General features: G+C 43.3%; 1 protein-coding gene across 1 annotated transcript; it reads right to left on the bottom strand.

Annotated features, from left to right (window-relative positions):
• Positions 1–446: 446 nt before the first annotated feature.
• On the bottom strand, positions 447–14,530 carry LOC131199337 (olfactory receptor 52K1-like). The gene is made up of 4 exons (XM_058185016.1): positions 14,398–14,530; positions 14,218–14,287; positions 1,631–2,664; positions 447–613 (listed from the first exon to the last, which is right to left on the bottom strand). Exons 1-4 carry the CDS (start codon positions 14,528–14,530, stop codon positions 447–449), a joined length of 1,404 nt encoding a protein of 467 aa, XP_058040999.1.
• Between the last annotated feature and the right edge of the window lie 8,528 nt (positions 14,531–23,058).

Raw genomic sequence — 23,058 nt, 5'->3', positions numbered from 1 at the left:
TGCTCTCCTTGACCTCCCTTGTTGACCGATCCCCTCTGAAGCCACCATGCAGCTCCTTCCCTGGCAGCAAGGGTAGCTTGACTCCGGAAACAAGGCATCACCATCTCTCCTCTAGGCTGGGAAAAGCCTCCCCAATCTCCCCTCTTCATGCTGATCCAACTCAGCCTGTGCTGCCCCTTCCTGTTGTGTGTGTCTATAGCCAATGTTTACTTCCTGGTCCCTCCCATGCTCAGTCCCATGCTGTATGGTGCCAAGACCCAGGAGAGCCACGTGCGGATGGTGATGATGGCTATGGGCTTGAGAAACAACAATTGTAGGCCAAGGCAGAGTTGACAGGGTAGGACAATTAATCAATGGAACAGGTTGCCCCCAGAAGTTGTGGGTGCTCCATCTCTGGAGGTTTTTAAGAAGAGATTGGACAACTCATCCCAGATCACACCACCAGACTATACATCCAAGAACCTCAGCCTGCCCTGTTGTATCAGAGTCCACAGTAAAGTGGATCTGAGCAAAGCTATCCATCGGATAGCCTGAATAATCTTCACAATACCCCAACAGATATTCTGGGAGACCTTCTTACCCCATAAGGAACAGGTCACCCTAAACAGGGCCAATGGGCAGCTGATGTCAGGAAACTGCCAGCTAGGCTGGAAGGAGGCGTCAAGTGAGGGCCTAGCTTGGAGTCTTTGCACAGCCCCAAGAAGCATGTTTGACTTCCCCCAAGATCCATGAATCCTTATCTGGTCATTTCCAGTGGAAGGCAAGAAGTCTGGGTAGATTCCTGCAGCTTAATGGTATGATCTATCTTTCTCAAGATCAGAATAAACGGGAGAGAGAATTGGACTCTTTGTTTGTGTAGGGCCAGACCTAGAACTCCTGCTTAGCAAGACCCAGCTAATAGCAACAGAGCCAGGGACTGCCTGAAGGTCCCTCCCCTCCCCTCCCATTTTCTTTCTGCCTCTTATTGGCCCTGGGGCCAATGTCAGAACTGCCACCTTCCTGCCAGCCTGCCTTGAACTCTGGGAGGAAGCTGGAAGGGAGGGCGAGGGCCTGGGTGGGGGGAGTGAAACTTAACTATGAGAGGACTTCTCTGTGAGAACCAACAAAGTCTTCAAGGTCATTTCCCTGGGAGAAGAATGCCAACATGTAGAGTGACTGTTTCCAAAACATCTCTTAAATTTGATGGGACTATGAGAGGCAAACAATGGGAAGGGGCCAAGGGATGAAAGTTAACTGGCAAAAGCCTGGCACAAACTCTCAGTTCTGGCTTTACATTACTGTAATTCACGTGACTTCTAGTAAACTATACCTTTCTCAACAAAGGGAGTGAAGGATCGTTTTTACTTAGAAGCCCAAGTTGAGGCAGATCTGAGAGCCAGGCTCAGAGGGGAAATGGATGAGGCAACCAAACAAGTCCCAGTAGAGGAAGCTTTGGCCAGTTGCAGTGATGGTGAGAGCAAGGCCTGGGATTCTCATAAGTCCTACAAGGTAGGGAAGATGGAGGCTGCCTACCAGATGCTCTGCCTTATGAATATGAAGATGTAGAGAAGATAGTATCCGGATTTATATCTTGCATATAGATACAAACATATAGCTTGTGAATAGGTAGTTCCTTCACAAGGTTGCCTTGTTGCTTTCTCTCGGATCTGCTTTGTCTTCACCCCATAGATAATGGGGTTCATCATTGGCGGGAAGAGCAGGTAGAAGTTAGTCAAGAGAATGTGGATGTAGGGGGGAACATGGTGGCCAAACCTCTGTATGACGGAGGAGAGCACCACAGGAACGTAGAAGACCAAGATGGCGCAGACATGAGACAGGCAGGTGCCAAAGGCTTTGAGCTGTTCCTCCTTGGTAGCCAAGCTCAAGACAGCTCGGAGGATCTTGGCATAGGAGAGCACGATGAAGCCCAAGTCAAAGCCAACAATCAGGAGAGCTACGAAGATCCCGTAGATATTATTGAAGCGGGTGTTGGAACAGGCCAGCCTCACCACGGCCATGTGCTCACAGTAGCAGTGGGCAATGATGAAGGAGTGGCCGTAGGACAGTCTCCGGAGCAGGAAGGGCAGGGGCAGCGTCAGGGCAACCGCTCTCATCAAAGCTACCAGCCCCGCTTTGGCCACCAGTGAATGAGTCAGGATGCTGTGGTACCTCAGGGGGTAACAAATGGCCATGTAGCGGTCAAAGGACATGGCCAAGAGCACTGCAGACTCCATGATGGAAAAGGAGTGGAGGAAAAACATCTGCACCAGGCAGCCAACCAACCCAATCTCCCCGGCGTTGAACCAGAAGATGCCCAGGGTTTTGGGCATGGTGGTGAGGGACAACACCAGATCAATGGAGGACAGCATGGAGAGAAAGAAGAACATGGGTTTGTGGAGACTCAGGTCTGTCTTGATCACATAGAGGAGGGTGCCGTTGCCCAGAAGGGAGATGACAAACATGGAGCAGAAGGGGATGGAGATCCAGGGGTGAGCTTGTTCCAGGCCAGGAATCCCAGACAGGAAGAAAACGAGGGGCTCCAGGAGGGTGTGGTTGCAAGCCGATCTATTGTAGAGCTGCTTCATTTCAAAATCTTCCTGGGGGGGGGTTCTTGCACAGACACCACATAGCTGATGGCGGAACAAGTTCTTGCTGGGGTTGGAGATCTCCTTCCCTCCTGAAATGCTGCCAGCAAAACAGAAAATTAACCCAACATTCATCTTCTTTGCTGTTCTTTCTCTAACTAACCAGCATCCTTCATGAACTTGTTCATAGGTTTGATCCACCAAACAGAAATTAGAAGAATTTGGTATTCAAGCATCCTGTTCTTGCACCCAAGTATTCTCCATGTAGAAAGTTAAAACTCCGGGACTTTTGGGAACACACACAAAAAAATCCTCCCCCCCCCCCAATCTCAAGCAAACAAACAACACATCCCTGCAAGTTTTTCCAGTTCTGGATCTTTTATTCTTTTCTGACTTAATCATTTGGCCAAGTGGTTGCAGAGCTAATAAGAACACAATCTCTGAATTTGAGAGAGAGACTTTTCCCTTTGCAAATGGGCTTCTCTGCCAACATGATCGCCAATGTCTGATGATGAACATGACACAAGAAGAAGAAGAAGCAGCAGCCGCCCATTGGGAAATATGAATCGCCCAGTAATTCAGGCAAAGCAAAACACATTTATGAGGGAGAAAGTTAAGCCTTTTTATTGGATACAGAAACAAATGGTACATACCTTTGGTATATGGGATGTGTCCGAAAGCAATAATCACACAATAAAGGGCACTGATTACATGTGTGGCTTGAACCATGGAAACAAGGGATTCTACATAACATTCCACAAGTGACCAATATATTTTAAGAGTATATTATATTATACTATTATATAATATATTTAATAGTATATTATATTATACTTCGTGAGACTCATGAGCAGTGAGGGGAAGCATTGGCAGCACAGAGTTTTCCCAGAGAAAGATCCAGATGCACAGTTCTGAGAGGAAGGAAGGAAGGAAGGAAGGAAGGAAGGAAGGAAGGAAGGAAGGAAGGAAGGAAGGAAGGGGAAGGGAAGGGAAGGGAAGGGAAGGGAAGAGAAGGAAGGAAGGAAGAAGGGAGAAGAGGTTCACAGTAGCCACAACATAGTCTCCCTCTCTCAGGATATATCTGGTAGGTTAGGAGTTTATACCTCAGTCTGGAAAGATTCTGTCTACTGATGGTGGGGGTGGCACAGTGGTTAGAGTGCATTATTGCAGGCTAATTCTTCTGACTGATGGCTGCCAGCAGTTTGGTAGTTTGAATCTCACCAGGCTCCAGGTTGACTCAGCCTTCCATCCTTCCGAGGTTGGTCAAAGGAGGACCCAGATGGTTGGGGACAAGAGGCTGACTCTGTAAAACTGCTTAAAGAGGGCTGGAAAGCCCTGTGAAGCGGCATATACCGTAAGTCTAAGTGCTCTTGCTCTTGCTCCCCATTCAGCCGAGTCCAACTGTTGGTGGTTCTCTGGGCCAAGTCTCTCCACATCTTCCAGTCTTGTTCTATGTTGTGGTTGGTGTCAGCTTTGATGGTGTCCAGGCACTGTGTTCTTTGGCAGCCTGGTTTCCTTTTACAGCTCATTTTTTCAAACATAATGAATTTTTCCAGCGATCTGTCTACTATGCATAAGCAAATAAAGGATTGGATTGATTGGATTTCTCTGTGTTGTCGCTCGGCTTCACAATTTGGCTCAACCTGACTCACAAACTTCAGGTCTCCATCAACTCAAAGCGTCTGGAAAACGTGCAGTGCAACCTCAGAGGCCCTGGTGGCTTAAGGCATTCTGGTTCTCCTTTCCTCTGGCCCCTCTACCTTGATTTTTAAACTGTCCGCTTCGAGATAGCCTTTCCTCCCCTTTGGGTAATGACTGGTTTTCCTTCAAAATAACAAGAAGAAACTGAGCGCCAGTCTGGTTTCATGGTGAAGGTAGGAGACAGGTAGGAGTTTGTTTCCCTACCTCCCCAGTGACTGGAGTTTCCTGGATGATGTGGGGCCGGTCACTGCCTCTCACCCACCTCCTGCACAGGGTGGTGGCTGTGGGGAAAGCTAGGAGGGAACGCTGCCTGAAGCTTCATCTGGAAGATGGACTATAAACACTTAGGCCAATAAAAATTCTATTCTATTCTATTCTATTAACCACTGGCCCTTTCACTGTGCCATCGTGAAGCATGGAATATATTTACAAAATGCATCCCCTCCCAGATGATGTACCTGCAGGTAATGCTCATCTGCTCTCTTTAACTGAACCCAAACTGAACCTGGACGGACAGCACCACTGGCAGCCCCAGGGCTAAGGCAGAAGAGGGCTTGGTCATCAGGATGCCACCACTGAGCCCAGCTCAAGAACTGAAGAAGTCTCTTTAGATAAAACCTTCCTCCCCGCCCCACCGCCCCCGCCCCCAGAACTCAGCCAGGCAGCAGCAGAGGCCGAAGAGTCCATCTCCTGCCACAGTGGAACTTCATTTGCTCCCCTGGAGCGACCAAGAGAACCAGGACTGCCAGCAGATCTCCCTGGGGCCTCCTGCCCCGGGTTCTGCCCACTCCTTGGCCCCTCCAGAGGAAATACCATCTGCCCAGCAGGAGCATGCAATGTTGATCAGGAGATGCTGCCTATGTGAAAACTTTCCCCAAGTTCCAACTTTGTCCTTGGCCATGGATAGACTTCGTAATAGCATCAAGGCTCGGTATCTCCAGGCTGTAAAGATAGGAAAATTACAGGGGCTTTTGAAACCTTTAAGGCAGAAGTGAAATGCTCCCGGTTTGGACCGGATTGCCCGATCCAGTAGCGATGGTGGCGGGTGGTTTGGAGAACCGGTAACAAAAATCCCTGCACCCCACCCCCCCATGCCCAGCTGAGCCGCACGATCATCAGAGGTGGTTTTTTTTTACTTTTAAAAGCATTTTAAAATGCTTTCGGCCAAAAAAGTGCTTTTAAAAGTAAAAAAAAAGCCTCTGATGATTGTGCGGCTCAGTTGGGATCATCAGAGCCTTTTATTTTATTTTATTTTTATAAAAAAGTTTTATTTTTACAATCATATCAAATAATTCATCCAATGTACAATTATATACAATTAGTCGGGCTTGCCCAGTCACCACCCCCCTTTTTAACTCTCTTCCCTCTTCTACCTTCTTCTGCCTTCTTTCCAAACCTTCCTCTCCTTCTCTTATCTACATCCTCTCCTCCCTCCACCCTCCACTCCTTCTCCCTCTTCTACCCCTCTTCCTTCCTCTTCTCCTCTTTCCTACCTCCTACTCTCTCTTTTCTCCCTCCCCACCGTTCTAAAATGGTAACTGGGCAGACCCGACCCTACATTAATTCTTCAATAATCCCTGTACATTAACCATCACTCCATCTCTACCCTCAACCCCCCAGTTCCCTCCCCTTACCCCCACCCCGACTTCCCAGAACAAAATGCAGGGTATCAAAACTAACAATCATAATCCAAAATAATTCCTAAATTATAATCTCTAGTCTCTCCACACTTAATCACACTCTCAATTCCCCTCTCCTTCAGAAATATATCTAATACAAAATATTTCCTAAATTTACTCATAGGCTATTTGATATTTTTTTATCTGATACTTATTTTGAATATAATCAATCCATATTTTCCATTCTAAAATATATTTTTCTTGTGTATATATTGATATTTCCTCCAGACCCTCAATAATGCATTTCTAATTATATTATTTTTAAATATTTTATCTACTTTCTTATCATATAATAAATAGGCATGCCACCCATATAACAAACCATAACCTTCTATATTCAAAACTCTTTCCTCAGTTAAATTAATCCAATCAGTAATTAATGATAAGACAACTGCTTCATAATACAATTTTAAATTAGGCATTTTAAGACCCCCCCTTTCCCAGGACTTCCGGGTGGCTCCACCTCTTCGCTGAGCCCCTAATTAAAGGGGCTCCGCACTGAACATCGTAAAAGCCAGGAAAAGCCGGCTTTAATCTTTTTCCCTGGATGAAAGGGGAAAGATAAGAGCAGCAGGAAATGTTGGTAGACCTCCCCAGAGGCTTTGTTTTAATTAAGCAGAGCCTTGAAGGGTCGACGGGTCCCATAAATATTCCTGCCCTCCGACTTCAGTGCGTGCCTGCAAAAGCAGGAAAAGAAGAAAGTGTCCATCTCTGCTAATTGTCTTATCTTTATGGATCTCTTTAAGCAGACGGAATGAGTGCCAGCGGACAATTATTGGATTGCAAGTATTTTTGATTTCCTGACTTCTACCTTTTAAAAAAGAGAAACTTTTTTTCCTTTGTTTTAATTGACTCTTAAAGATGGCGCCTGAACGGGAGTGAAAGTGACGAATGGAATTTCAAACAGTCTGTGCAACTAAGAAGATAAGAAATGTTATGTGGATTTTAATGAAGTGAACTGAGCTCTCCTATACTTAAAGGGGAAAAGAAGTTTCTAGACTTATATTTTGTGAATTTTAAAACTGAAATGGCTACTAAACCACCTAAGACTGGGGGCAGAAGGGTTCTGAACCAGCTTTAGAAGATCTGATTAAAGAGCAAGGAAAGTGTCTGAAGAAAGGTTTAAGGAGATTATGGATAATAATGAGAAAATAAGAGAAGAAATAAAGAGAATAATAAAAAATAAGAGAAGATATCTTGATGGCTTTTCAAGGTTTGGCAAAAGACTGGAGGTGGTGGAGGAGGAGGTGCAAGAAATTGTTCAGTCAAATCAACAAATAGAAAATAGAATGGGGGAATGCAAATCAAATTGGATAAAATGAAGATCAAGTGGTGGTGATGCAGTATAGAATGATGGAAGGAGCTCTGAGAATTAGGGTTTGAATGAGGAGAAAGGGAAGATTTAAAAAATTTATCAGAAGCTCTGGCTGAATTTATTGAACTTGATCCACAAGAGGTTGCTTATCAAATTGACAAAATTTATAGAGTTAATTCTTGGATTGCTAGGCAAAAGAAACTTCCTAGAGACATTGTGGTTTATTTTTTGAAAAGAACAGTGAGGAATCAAATTTTGCAAGTTGCTTTTCAGAAAAACTTGAAAATAGGGGAACAGGAGTTGAAGGTTTTGAAAGAGATTCCTCCCAAGATGTTAAGGGATAGAAAGGACTTTACATTTTTCACACAAGAACTTAAGAAATACCAGATTCAATTTAGATGGGAGGTTCCAGTTGGTTTGACAGTGTATTATCAAGGAAGGAGATATCGTATTGACACAGTGCTTAAGGCCAAAGATTTTCTTTCTACAGTGCTGAAATTTGAAATAGAAATAATAGAAAAAAGAATTCAAGAGACTCAAATGGGTGTGGAAGCTGAGGTGATTCCAGTGATGTTACCATCAGAGGAACAACCACAAGAACAAAGACTGACGAGGGGAGCCCTTAAGCGTAAAGAAAAGGAGCAACAAACTCAAAGTAAAGTTCAGGATTCTGCTACAGAAGCGGTGGAGGAGCACGGCCAAGATACGGAGGACGATCTTCAGTTGATTGCTCAAAGGCTTCAGCAGCCCAGTAATGGCAAATAAAATCTTGACTTGGAATGTCAATGGTTTGAACTCAGCTCAGAAGAGAAGAAAAATATTTCATTATTTGAAACAATTTTAAAATGATGTTATTTGCTTACAAGAAACGCATATTAAATTATCAGATCAAAAGTACCTAATAAACTCAAAGTTAGGTAAACATTTTGTTGCTTCAGCTTTGGAGAAAAAACATGGCATAGTGGTTTATTTGAGAAAAGATATACCAGCCAAGTTAATAGAGGCAGATATTCACGGAAGATATATTGCTATTGAACTTACAATAGAAACAAAAAGGACTCTCTTGCTTGGTATATATGCACCCAATCAGCAACAAGAAAAATTTTATAGAATGTTATATGATAAGTTGAATCTATGGGATTATAAATCGTGCATTATATTGGGAGATTGGAATGGAGTAATAGATACACGAAAGGACAAGAGAATTTCTTCCAAGAAGATACCTGCACATGCAAAGCTGCCTAAATCCTTTTTTGATATGATAGAAGATTTTGAGTTATGAGAAGTATGGAGACTGGAATTTGGAGGAAAGAGACTATACTTTTTCTCTGATAGGCATCAATCCTTCTCACGTATTGATTTTATTTTAATTTCTAATGATTTGATTTGTAGGGTGAGGAAAACTAAGATAATTCCAAGATGTTTGTCTGATCATAGTCCTGTTTGGATGGAATTGCAATATGGAAAAGAGGGTAGAAGAACTTGGAGATTAAATGAAAATTTGTTTAGATATCAGGATAATGTAAATCAATGTAAAAAGCAGATGAAAGAATTTTTTGATTATAATTTGAATAATGAAACATCGATAGAAATGGTTTGGGACTCCAGTAAAGCTTTTATGAGAGGTGTATTAATATATCTTAATAATAGACAGAGAAATAAGCAACAAAGACAGCGTAGGTATTTAGAAGAGGAAATTTATAAGAAACAACAATTATTAATACATAATCCACATGATCAAAAACTTAAAGATGCAATAAAGTTACTACAGAATCAATTTAATATGATAATGGCTGATCAGGTGGCAACAAATATACAATATGCCAAACATAATACTTTTGTAACGCAAATAGACCTGGTAGGTGGTTAGCATACACTTTAAGGAAAAGACAAAACAACATACTATAAAAAAATAGAATATAAAGGTAAAGAGAGATATCAACAGGATAAAATTAAAAAAGCTTTTTTAGAATATTATACAAATTTATATCTTAAAGATAATATATTGAATAGGGATATTGATAATTATTTGAAGGAATATAAGGTTAAAATTTAACTTTAGAACAAACGGATGAACTGAATCGGCCTATAACCTCGGAAGAAATTATTTTGGTAATTAAACAATTAAAAATGAGGAAAACTCCTGGTACGGATGGGCTCACAGTTAGTTATTATAGGAATTTACAGGATGAGATGTTAGGTCCACTTAAGGAATTATTTAATCAGATACAACTAGGAGAATTCCCCTCATGGAGAACCTCTTTTATTTCATTGATACCAAAGAGGAACAGGATTGTTCTAAACCTGGGAATTATAGGCCAATCTCACTTTTAAATAATGATTATAAGATTTTGTTAAAATAATAGCTAATAGATTAATGTTGATTCTGCAGCGAAGAATTCATAATGATCAATCTGGATTTATAAAAGGGAGACAGATGAGGAATAATGTTAGGCAGATTGTTAATTTACTGGAGTACTTAGAAAAGAAAATTTTATTCCAGCAGCATTTATTTTCTCGATGCAGAGAAAGCTTTTGATCGATTGCATTGGGATTTTTATTTAAATTAATAGAAAAGATGCAATTTGGAGATGGTTTTTAAGAATAATTAGGGCAATTTATGGAGAGCAAACAGCACAGATTATAATCAATGGTAGCTTAACAGAACCTTTTAAGATTGCGAAGGAACAAGACAGGGATGTCCTTTATCACCATTATTGTTTATTTTAACTCTAGAACCATTATTGGATAAAATACGAGAAGTAAAGGAGATAGAGGAATTAGAGTTAGACAATATGAATATAAGTTAAGAGCTTTTGCAGATGATTTGGTGATTACTTTAACAAACCCTATAAATTCTAGTAAATCTTTGTTGGAAATAATTGATCAATATGGAATGTCTCAGGGTTTAAGGTAAATCAGAAAAGACAAAAGTGATAATAAAAATATGGCCAGACAACAGAAAGAAAAACTAGAGGAAGTAACAGGATTTGAAATTGTAAAGAAGGTTAAGTACTTAGGGGTTTATATTACGTCGTCAAATGTGAAATTGTATAAGAATAACTATGAGGTTTTATGGCAAAAAGTTCAGAAGGAGTTGATTGTTTGGAAAAAATTGCAATTATCTTTGCTGGGGAGAATTGCTGCTATTAAAATGAATGTTTTACCTAGATTTTTATTCCTCTTTCAGATGATACCAATAATTAAGAAAGATAAGAATCTTGAGGAATGGCAGAAGGGAATTAACAAATTTATATGGGAAGGTAAAAAAGCTAGGGTTAAAATGAAAATAATTCAAGATTCTCGGAAAGGGAGGTTTAAAATGCCTAATTTTAAATTATATTATGAAGCAGCTGCTCTCTCTGCAATAAGTGATTGGTTTAATTTAACAGAGGACAGAATTTTGAATATAGAAGGTTATGATTTGTTATATGGATGGCATGCATATTTAATTTATAACAAAAAAGTGGATAAGGCCTTTAAAAATCATGTGCTAAGAAATGCCCTTCTGCGTGTTTGGAAAAAATACTCTTATAAACTAAATTATAAGGTTCCTATATGGGCATGTCCTAGACATACAGTAGAAAATATAAACATAGAACAGAAGCAGGAAATGATTACATATAAAGATCTTTTGTATACTGAAAGAGGTAATTTGCAGTTAAAATCTCTGCAAGTATTAAGAGGAAGGAAAAATTATACTTGGTTTCAATATGAGCAACTACGTGCTAGATGGAAGGAGATCAGAAAATTGGTATAGAGCAGAACGAGGAAATTTGGTAAAGCAAATTAGAAATCAGTCTCAGGAGCATATAAAGAGATTGTATAATGTGTTACTTGAAATAGATTCTGAAAGGGACTTGGTAAAGGACTGTATGATAAAGTGGGCACAAAATTTTCAGGAGCCAATATTATTGGAAACGTGGGAAAAATTTGGGTTAGAAATGTTAAATTCACGAGCACAGAATCTGAGGAAAATTTTTATAAAATGTTTTATAGATGGCATCTAGATCCTAAAAATTATCGTGTATGTATCCAGAAATGCAAGCAAAATGTTGGAGATGTAATTGTGATGACGCTACATATTTTCACATTTGGTGGACTTGTAAGGACATAAAGGCCTTTTGGATAAAAATTTGGTGGATTTTACAAAATGTTCTGAAAAAGAAGATAAAGTTCCTGCCGCAATTTTTCTTGTTGGGAATTATTACGGATTGTACAGTAATTGAGACTAAATTGATTTTAAATCTAATAACTGCAGCAAGATTACTAATAGGACAATATTGGAAGAAAAAAGAAGTACCAACAATAGAAGAATGGATATTGAAAGTTGCCAATTTGGCTGAGATGGCGAAGATATCAGCCTTTTGAAAGACATTAAAAGAAAGATACTTAAAGGAATGGAAAGAATGGATTGACTATATTCAACGTAGATATCAGACTAAGAGTTATCAGACTGTTTTTGAATGATTATGATGTATTATTTTTGATTGCTTTGGGGGGAAGTTAGGAATTGATGATTGTAGGGGTATAATTAAGTTGGGACGAAAATTTTTTAGCATATGTTTGTTTTATTTTTAACTATACCTTGTGCTCGTTCCGGGAAGTCGGGGGGGGGAGGGGGGTTGCGAAGGGAGGGGGGAGGAGGGGGGAAAGGGGGGGAAAAATTTTGTAAAACTTTTTGAATTAAAAAAAAAAAAGACCCCCCCTTTCCCTTGTGTCCTGCATTATTTTTAATTTTATTCTTGGTTTTTTGCCCATCCATACAAAGTTATTAACCCCCTTTTGCCATTCCTGTAATTTGATATCATTCTTTAGTACCGGTATCATTTGAAACAAAAATAGAAACCTGGGCAAAACATTCATTTTTATAGCCGCTATTCTTCCCAGCAAGGATAGTTGTAACTTCTTCCAATTCTCCATTTCTTTCCATACCTTCTGCCACAATACCTCATAATTATTTTTGTATAATTTGACATTTGAAGCTGTAATATATATTCCTAAATATTTAACCTTTTTAACGATTTCAAAACCCATAGTTCTTTCTAACTCTTCTTTTTGTTGTATATTCATATTTTTAGTTATCATCTTTGTCTTTTGCTGATTCACCTTAAATCCAGATACTTTGCCATACTGACCAATTATATCTTTTAAACCAGTAGCTGAGTATATTGGTTGAGATACAGTAACAACCAAGTCATCTGCAAAAGCTCTTAATCTGTAATCTTGATATTTAACTCTAATTCCCTTTATTCGATCAGAACCACGTATTTTAACTTTAGAAGAATTTCTAAAGTTAAAATAAAAAGTAATGGGGACAGGGGACATCCCTGTCTCGTCCCTTTCTCAATTTTAAAGGTTTCTGTTAACCCACCATTTACTATTATTTGTGCTGTTTGCTTCTGATATATTGCTTTAATTGCATGGATAAAATAATCCCCAAATTGCATTTTTTCTATTACTTTAAACAAAAACTGCCAATCCAATCTGTCAAAGGCTTTTTCAGCATCCAAAAAAAAGAGTGCCGCTGAGACTTGGTTGTTTCGTTCCAAATATTCAAGTAAATGTACAATTTGCCTCACATTATATCTCATCTGCCTACCCTTAATAAATCCTGACTGATCATTATGAATTATTTGATTCATCACTGGCATTAATCTATTAGCAAGTATCTCGGTTCTAGCATTTTTGACTGTTGCAGCATCCCCATGGACCAGTAGTGGGTTTCAAATCCAGGCACTACCGGTTCACTATTGGTAGTGCATGGGCACGCGCGCACACTTTGCCAGCACATGGCCCTTCTGTGCATGTGCAGATTGTTTTTTTAAAAATAATCTTTATTCAACCTTGTTTAGTTTTAAAATCATTTAAAATAGTTTTTGATGACGTCTGGGCGGAGCCTCCTACCGCCACCACTATGGTTCTCACCGTCCTCTTCTCTTTCCTTCCACCTTTGCAAGATTCTTGACTTCTCCAGGGAGTTGACTGACTGATGAAGCACCATCCAATGCACATGGACACCTAGTGACCACTGGGGTAGATTTTCTCTTGGATGATCTGCCTCCGGTCTGGTTCTTCAGGTCTTCCAACAATGAACCCATCACCACTGTAATCACATCCACCCACCTTGCCAGAGATAGTCTTCTCCTCTTTCTTCTCACCTTTCCCAGCATTCTCAACTTCTCCAGAGAGCTGGGTCTTCCCATGATGTGCCTCAGAGTATGATCATTTGAGGCTGGTCCTTTGTGGCTTGGGAGGTCATCTCATCTGAGCAAAATCAGACCACTTGGTGATTCTACTGGTTGTATTTTGCTTTTGGCTCCTTACAGTATGTATGTAATGCGTAAGTCGGTGGCAGTATTTCCCAACTTCAAGATAGGTGGACTTCAACTTCCAGAATTCCCTAACCAGCCATATGTTAAAGGTGTTAAGGTTGAGAAACATTGGTCTAGGGAGATTCTCCATCATCCAGGAGTTCACCCAAAGATTCTTTTCCAAGAGGCAACTGGACTTACTTGGTTTTTTTCTTTGAAAAAGTTTCACTTCTCATCCAAGGAGCTTCTTCAGTTCTGACTTTCTCTTGTCACAATTCAGCCAGAACTGAATAAGCTTCTTGGGTGAGAAGTGAAATGTTTTCAAAGAAAAAAAACCAAATAAGTCCAGTTGCCTTTTTGAAAAATAATCTTTGGGGCAGCAAGTGATCAGTCTAGATTATAGCTAAAGAGCCTTTCTACAGGAGACCACTCTACAAATGTGGTTGGTTCCTAACTCACCTGGCATCCTAGATAACAAACCTCATCACTCCCCCACCATCTCTCTCCCTCCCCCTCCCCAATCTTCAATCCCCTCCCTGCTTGAACCCTCACCTGGGCATCCCTCCCACCCACCATCTGTTCTATCTGCCTTTTGGGAGGAAAGGGGAGGCGGCTGAAGATGGCTTCCCAGCACCAGGCCTCACCTCCACCTGTGATGAGGTGAGTGCTGAGTCAGGAGGCTCCTCTTGGCCCTCCAGGCACCCAAGTCCTGCACTAAAGCCGAGGGCAGAAGAAGGCAACATGAGAGCCTGGATCCCTTTGGTGGGCACTCAGATATGAGCAGTCAGCAGAGTCTTCCAGGCATCCCAATGGAAGAGACTGACCCAGGCAGGCAGGAAGGGGAGGCAACCTCAACAAAACCGATCTCTTTCCAGCATCCACTTCCAAGTTCCTGGCCTGATTCTCTGCTGACCTGCCCATCCTTTTCGAATCCATCACCACATCAGGGCCCAGCATGGTGTTAACAGCCCTTGTGACCTCGGTCATCCACCAAACGCCCTACTGAGAGCCTTGAAACATCTTATGCCACAATTTTCTGGCTGCCTGAGAGACATGGAGACCCAAACGAGGAGTGGCAGAAATTAACTGAAGGAACATGATGCTAAATAATATACACAGCATGCCTCAGACCCCTACTCCCATTAGGTAAATAATGGGGTGGGGGGAGAGAGAGATTTCTCCTAACCCTTTGAAAAGGAGGCTGAATTTGATCCATGGGCTTCTGGGGTGGGATCCACTGAATGGCCAATCCTGGAAGCCACTGAGTGAGCCGACTTTAACCTGCTTCTTCTTGAGAAAGGGTCTTCTTCTCATGCTAAAACATGGACTTTCTGGAGGAAAAGTTGGATAAGAAATTCAGAGGCATTTGTACCAAACAAAATTGAGATCCTTGCTTTTCAATTCATGCATTCATAGCCCTGACCCACAACAGAAGGCCCTGTGAGCGAGGCCTTGTTACAATTCCCTGGTTTTTAATGTCTTGAGAGCTCCTGCCTTGAGAACAGCAGGCGATGGATGCCCTCTTCAATGCAGCGGCTCTAAGAGTCCAGAGCAGCTTCTTCTGAGACAGCCAGACTTCAGTTGGTTCCCCGACCTCCTTCTCCATTTGAGGCCTGGCCCTCTTGCAGCTTGTCCTCCCCAGCACCCCAAAACCATCGGCTTCAGGGCACAAGGAAGGCAGGCTGGGCAGCAAGAGTCAGCTGGCCCCTCCTTCAAAAGTTACCCCAGAAGGTCTCACCAAGGTATTTATGAAAACAGGACCTGGAATCACCCCTCAAAATTGAACACATACATACACACATTTTAATTATTTAAGAACAAGGTATTCATAGTGAAATTACACATTATTTTCAAATGATTCCCCAGTTACGTATTTATTATTTTGCTGGTGGGTGTCTCTCATATATTAACTACACATAAAAACTGGGCGGGGGGGGGGATCTGAAATTCTGAAAAGCTGCCTAAGCAATAGCTTGTTTAGTTTATACCTTAAGTCCAGAATTGTTTTATGACAGTAGAGTTCATAAATGGGGATGTAACAGAAAGATTATTGATTGATTCTTTCCTTTATATAAATTTGCTTGACTTGTGAGCAATTTGTGACATATTTTCTATTTTCCTGCTTTTTTGTTTTATTTCTTGTTAGCATGCCTAGCTGTATATTTTTTGTGATTTTTGACGTATTTCTTTTTTTGGGTTATTGTTTTTCTTGTTGATGTTGTTTAAATAGATCATAGCTGTCTGTTTTTTGTGTTAAAAACTTCATTCACATTGAGGTGTTGTTGTTTTTTTTCCAAAAAACCTGGGATGATGTGGTAACGCACCGGCATAGTCTATGTGCTGATCCAAGCAATTTTGGAGTTGACAGATGGAAATTTTGTTAATTTTCTAAGTGCCACCCAAGAGTTTTTGGTGTGGCACCCTGTGTGCTGATAACCACCAAGAGGGAGGAGATGGAGGGAGAGAGAGAGATGGACATATAGATATAATAGGGTATGGAGAGGTATACAAATGTTCTGCACTATTCACAAAGCCACATACATACACATCTATCCGTATGGTTTCTATTCTCTAAATCTGCTTATTTAAATCTGTAACATGATCTATTGCTGTGTCTTTATACATTCTCACTTGACTGACAGCTCTGGAGATGTGGAGGAGACACGTATATAACCGGGGGGCGAGGGCAGGGGGGCAGAGTGGGGCTTGGCAAGATCCTTGCTTTCAGCCTGGTAGCAACGAAAAGGAAAGCTGAGCTGCCTTTGTTCACGGAAACGACTCCCTCAAGTGGAGAGCCCGGCTGGCATCTCCCAGCTGGCGACTGCCCAGAAGAGCTGCCATCCTCCTAGGAGGAGCTGGGAGGGCAGCCATGGCCCCGGGTGGGGTGGACGTGGCTGCAGAGCCTGTCCGGAGCCTTCCAAGGGCTCCAAAGAGCCGAGGTGGGGAGTGGGAGACAGATGGCCGGCCCGTTTCCCCAAGAGAGCCCCTTGTACTTGTTGTTTGTCTCATTTGGGTGGATGCAGAAAACAAGGTCATTTCATATGTTCTCCTGGACTTCTGGACGGCCACCTTCAGGGACCGTCTTGGCAGCAGAGCTACCCCTCTGAGGCCAGCAGGTTCTCCTGCTCCCCCTGAAGTGGGACTCCAGGAGAGGCTGGGAGGTGCTTGGCTTCCTGCAACAGTTAATCGCTTGTCCCTCCGGAGGGCCTGCTGGACCGAGGTGGCCATCGCCAGAGAGTCGGGCAAGATAGCCAAGTAATGAAAGCCCTAGACATTTCCTCTCATTAGGCATTAGAGAAACTTTAGACACTTTTAATGGGTCTCCTGGGCTCCGAGTGCGAAAACAGCTGGTGTGGCTTAGCCAGATGATGGAAGAGCAGCTCCGAGTTCAAAGGAGACAGCAGTAATTGGGTCCCAAAGTGGCCAATCCCTCCCTCCCTCCCGCCTCCTCCGGCCAAGTTGAACGGGTGGGGGGGGGACCCAGAGACAACCACAAATGCCAACACACGTCACCTGGACTTTGTGGGTGTTGCTGCTTCCACACCCTCCGAAGGCTCCAGCTCGGCCCTGCCTGACTTAACCAGAGTCCATCCAAAGACACGAAGCTGGATTTGTGAATAAAGGTGTGATTTGTGTATAAATAAATGAATGCAACATTTTCCTGGAAGGGAGAACCTCACTCCTTACCAGTTTACTTCTGTAAGAGCTATGAGGCTGGATCAGGCACTCTGAAGACCAGACCAGGTTCAGCCTTATGGGTCCTCCGGGCCCACTGGATCCGTGTGTCAGTTCTGCCATCTTCAGCCTGGCGCCTTGCTGGCATCCTGCCATTGAGGGCTAGGAGGGAGGAGGGAGACACTGGAGTGGGGAGGAAGGAATAAATGGGCAATAAACATGTATGTGACGGGAACTGGGGAGGATGGGGAAAGACAACTTGAAGAAGAGCAGGAGAGCTTGGAACTGGTTTGTGCTAGCACCCAAGGCCACGGACCCTGAGAAAGAATGCGGGTTACCCCAAACACCTCAGCGTTCTCAAAACACCCAGGCAGACTTTTATTAGTTTATTATGGCTGAAGACGGACTTGTCGTGGAGGGAGGGCTGGGATGAGGGGAAACCTTATGCATCTTTTGAGCGTGGGAAATTCAGTTCTAGCCTGACTCTATTGCAACCAGCATATTTTAGTAAAAGAACCTACCACTTCAACTCACCCGTGGAGTCGAGGGTCTTTCTTTCCAAAGAGATCGAACTGGGGCAGGTCTGACAGAATGTCGGGAGCCCCCCTCCCCATCTCTTCCCAGCAACTGCTATATGGAGTTGCAGCTGGAAAAAAGCCTCAGTATAGCACCCACCACCCACCCACCCCCAAATTGGCTGCTATTCCCACAAATGCTGATCATCAATTCCACCCCTGACTTCTCCAGGCCACGTCTATTTAGGTACAGAAATACTGAACACCAATTTTTTCAAGCTGAATGAGAGGCTGGCATCACTGCTGCCTTGAAAGGGAATTTCATTTGGTGTTTTTTCTAATATTTCAACGGAAAGGAAGTTGCTGGAAATGGCTGAAAGATTATCTTTTTAAGCCACATCGTGACCTCTCGGGCTTGAGCATAGTGTGTTGTGTATATCCTACCATTGTGGTTTGTTCAATGAGCGACAACTAAACTGACAATGGTTTAGCAGAATAGAGAATTGCATTAGTGCTTAGGCTTAGATACCACTTCACAGGGCTTTCCAGCCCTCTCTAAGCAATTTACGGAGGCAGCATTTTGCCCCCAACAACCTGGGTCCTCCTTTTACCAGCCTCAGAAGGAAGGAAGGCTGAGTCAGTCTTGAGCCGGTGAGAATTGAACTGCTGGCTGTGGGCAGAATTAGCCTGCAATACTGCATTCTAACCACTGTGCCACTGGGGCTCAGAATACAGACTACCAGAGATAGAAGGGACCTTGGAGGTCTTCTAGCCGAACCTCCTGCTCAAGGAGGAGCAGGAGACCCGAGACTATTCCAGACGTATGACCTCAGCCAAGTAGTCATGCAAGCATGGTCCCTCTGGCTTGTGCACAAGAGCTCCCTCCTGCAAGGCCACAAAGAGAGGCAAGAGAAGAAGTAACAGATGGAAGCTTATCAAGGAGAGAAGCAACCTGGAATTAAGGAGAAACTTCCTGGCAATGAGAACAATTAACCACCGCTGGAAGGGCTTGCCTCCAGAAGTTATGGGTGCTCCAACAAGGGAGGCTTTTAAGAAGAGACTGGACAGACACCTGTCTGAAATTATCTAGGGTCTCTTGTTAGTGAAGGGGGTTGGACTAGAAGACCTCCAAGGTCCCTTCCAACTCTCTTATTCTGTTAAATGAGCACCCCAGCTATACCTCCACCCCCAGAGCTGCCCAGCTTCAGCCTCGGGCAATGATGGCAAACCTTATGATTTATATTGATATATTGACCATCAATTGTGTTGTAAATGTTGTACCTTGATGAACGTATCTTTTCTTTTATGTACACTGAGAGCATCGGCACCAAGACAAATTCCTTGTGTGTCCAATCACACTTGGACAATAAAAAATTCTATTCTATTCTATTTCAGCGCTGAGTGCCAAAAAGGGAGAGCGCGCATGTGCGCAAAGCACCAAGTATCAAAAAGGGAGCACTTTGCGTGCGTGCGTGCACTTTGGGCCACAACCAGGAAGGAACCACCTCGGGGGCATGCACATGATGGATAAGGTACTTCCAGTTTCTGGCGCACATCCACTGGCCGGCACATATGCTCATGCAGGAAAATGGAGGTACAATTAAGTATTGTACCTTATGATTCTTGATGAAGGTATCTTTTCTTTTATGTAGACTGAGAGCAGATGCACCAAGACAAATTCCTTGTGTGTCCAATCACACTCGGCCAATAAAAAATTCTATTCTATTATTCTATTCTATTCTATTCTATTCTATTCTATTCTATTCTATTCTATTCTATTCTATTCTAAGATTTATTATGAAGACTTGCAAGCCTTAATTTAAAAAAATGTGGGAGGGGGTAAATAGCTGATGGGAAACGGAGGCATTAAAGCCATGAAATTTAAAGCCAAAAAGGCTTTCCAGCTTCCACATTTTGCTCTGAAACCTGAGTAAATGAAGCCACACTGCCACCTCGTGGGCTTTGTTTGAATTGTTTCTTAACCATGGATAAATGGATCTGCCAGGTGAGATTTTCATGTGGTAAGGTCATTTTTCATACCTGTGTGATTTAGCTGCATGTACAGGTAGTCCTCGATTTACAACAGATCACTTAGTGACTGTTTGAATTACATCACTGAAAAAAGTGATTTATGACCATGTTTCACATTTATGACCATCGCAACAGCCACGTGATTTATATTCAGATGCTTGACAAGTAACTCACATTTATGACGGTTGCCGTGTCCCAGGGTCACGTGATCCCCTTTTGTGACAAGCAATAGGGAAGTCAGATTCAATTAACGGCTGCAGTGATTCAGTGAACAAGTCTAGCAGGAAAGGCCATAAAATGAGGCTAGACTCACTTAACAAATGTCTCATTTAGCAACATAAATTTTGGGCTCATTTGTGGTTTGTAAATTGAGGACTACCTGTCGAATATTTATACCTGAGCATTTTCAAACAGATATATTGGCTGTGTTCCTACAATACACATACACCTTATGTACTTCTCCACCCCAGGCCACCCCAATGAAGCTATCGAAGTGCTGTCCCGGTGTTTGGAGGCCCTGCGGGTCTGGATGGGGGAGAAACAGGCTCAAGCTCAACCCCTCCCAGACGGAGCAGCTGTGGATGCCGGCACCCCTGTACAGTCAGCTGAGTCCGCGGCTGGCTGTTGGGGGCGAGTCACTGGCCCCGATGGAGAGGGTGCACAACTTGGGTGTCCTCCTGGATGAACGGCTGTTCTTTGAAGATCACTTGACGGCCGTCTCCAGGAGAGCTTTTTACCAGGTCCGCCTGGTCCGCCAGTTGCACCCCTTTCTAGACCGGGATGCCCTATGCACGGTCACTCATGCTCTCGTGACCTCTCGCTTGGATTACTGCAATGCTCTCTACATGGGGCTCCCCTTGAAGAGCATCCGGAGGCTCCAGTTGGTCCAGAATGCGGCTGCGCGGGTGATAGAGGGAGCCCCTCGTGGCTCCCATGTGACACCACTCCTGCACAGGCTGCACTGGCTACCTGTGCTCTTTCGGGTGCGCTTCAAGGTATTGGTTACTACCTTTAAAGCGCTCCATGGCTTAGGGCCGGGTTACTTACGGGATTGCCTGCTGCCACCAAATACCTCTCACCGACCCGTGCGCTCTCAGAGAGGGACTCCTCAGGGTGCCGTCCGCCAAGCAATGTCGGCTGGCAGCCCCCAGGGGAAGGGCCTTCTCTGTGGGGGCTCCCACCCTCTGGAATGAACTTCCCCCAGGACTCCGTCAACTGCCTGACCTTCGGACCTTCCGCCGCGAGTTGAAGACATACCTATTTATTCGCGCAGGACTGGCATAGAAATTTTTAGTAGTTTTTAATATTTGGATTTAAATTTTATGGGGTTTTATGGTTTTATATGGATTTTAATTTGGCCTTATATTTAATAAGTTTTTTAATTATTGTTTTATTGTGCACTTTTTATTGTTTTATTTGGCTGTGAACCGCCCTGAGTCCTTCGGGAGAAGGGCGGTATAAAAATCTAATAAATGAAAATGAATGTTAGAATAGCTGGAAGAGACCTTGGAGGTCTTCTAGTCCAACCCCCTGCTTAAGCAGGAGACTCTATACCATTTCAGACCAGTGGCTGTCTTAAAAACCTCCAGTGATGGAGTGCCCACGATTTCTGAAGGCAACTCCTGTTCCACTGGTTAATTGTCCTCACGGTTAGGAAGTTTTTCCTTAAACTTGTCTTACTCTTAACCTAGGTTGATTTTATGTGGAATAACAGCCCAGAAAATGAATGAGTAACTGGATTAAGTGCAAGAAAGGAGACCACATCGGGGTTTTTTTTAGCAAGCAGGATCCTATGACCATGACTGAGGGCAGAATTACAGCTGGAAGTCATTGTGGTCATTAAGCAGGTCCCCAGGTGACGAAACTGACCTTACAACATTTTTGCTGCAGTTGTTAACTTCCTGCGATGGAATTTCATTTGCCTCCACAACATCTGGAGGCAACTTCCATTCCACTGATGAGTTCTTACTGTCAAGAAATTTCTTCTTAATTCTAGGTTGGGTCTAGGTTTATTTGCTTTTATGTTGGTTTTTTTTAAGGGACTACCCCAAAAAAGAGGTCAACTTATGGTCCAAAGCAGCAGAGGGCAGGACAAGAAGCAATGGATGGAAACTAAGCAAGGAGAGAACCAATTTAGCATTAAGGAGAAATTTTCTGACAGTGAGAACAATTAACCAATGGAAGGGCTTGCCACAAGAAATTGTGAGTGCTCCCTCACTGGAGGTTTTGAAGAAGAGATTGGGCAGCTATTAGACTGAAATGGCATAAGGGCTGCTGCTTGAGCAAGAGGTCAGACTAGAAGACCTCCAAGGTCCCTTCCAGTTCTGTTATTCTGTTTTCCACACATGCCCATAACAGACCTTGAATTTCCTCCCAGAAAAGATGGCCCGTCCTGCTTTCCGCATAGGTCCCACCTCAGGAGCCCTCATTACCACAGACTCCGAACAGAAGTCAGAGAGGGGGGGGGGAGCGGCCACCTGGGAGGCAGGCAGCGAGGAAGGCACCAGGGAGACAACAAAGTTGAAAGACATCCAGAAAAGTTTTCTCCAACAAATTAGGGCCCAAAGGAGAGGCTGGACCAGTGGGCCTCAGGGATGGTGGCAACGGTGGCAATTGTTGCGCCAGCCCTGGGCGGCTCTGCGGGATCGTCCATCTCATTACAGCTAATAGGCCTCTGGGCTCCGTGTGGCTCTCGGGAGGGGGGAAGGCTCTTTGCTTTGTCCAGGGATGGGAGTTTAAACAAGGGAAGCCACAGGGGGAAACCAGAGTTGGTTGCCCTTCCAGAAACTCTGCCTGCAGGAGTGAAGTCAGGCCCCGTCCTGTGTGCCAGGCCCACCTAGGGAGGAAGAGTCTCCCTCTGTAAGGAACTAGATACAGAGAGTCCTCGACTGATGACCGCAATTGAGCCCAAAAGTTCCCTTGCTAAGCTAGATGAGTCTTCAGTGAGTTTTGCTCCAATTTATGACCTTTCTGCCCACAGTTGCTAAGTGAATCACCGCCGTTCTTAAGCTAATTACATGGTTGTTACGCGAGTCTGGCTTCCTCATTAACTTTGCTTGCCAGATAGTCATGTGACCCCGGGACACTCCAACCGTCGTATGTATGAGCCAGTTGCCAGGCCTCTGAATTTTGATCACGTGACCAGGATGCTGCTGCAACGGTCATAAGTCACTTTTTAAAGTGCTGTTGTAACTTTGAACGATCACTAAATGAATGGTTGTAAGTCGAGGACTACCGATATACCAAAGTTATTCTACCTGCAGG

This window comes from Ahaetulla prasina, chromosome 5, assembly GCF_028640845.1.
Source record: "Ahaetulla prasina isolate Xishuangbanna chromosome 5, ASM2864084v1, whole genome shotgun sequence".
Classification (NCBI taxonomy): domain Eukaryota; kingdom Metazoa; phylum Chordata; class Lepidosauria; order Squamata; family Colubridae; genus Ahaetulla; species Ahaetulla prasina.
Note: the sequence above shows the minus strand (reverse complement) of the source record. Positions and strands in the feature narration are given on the sequence as shown.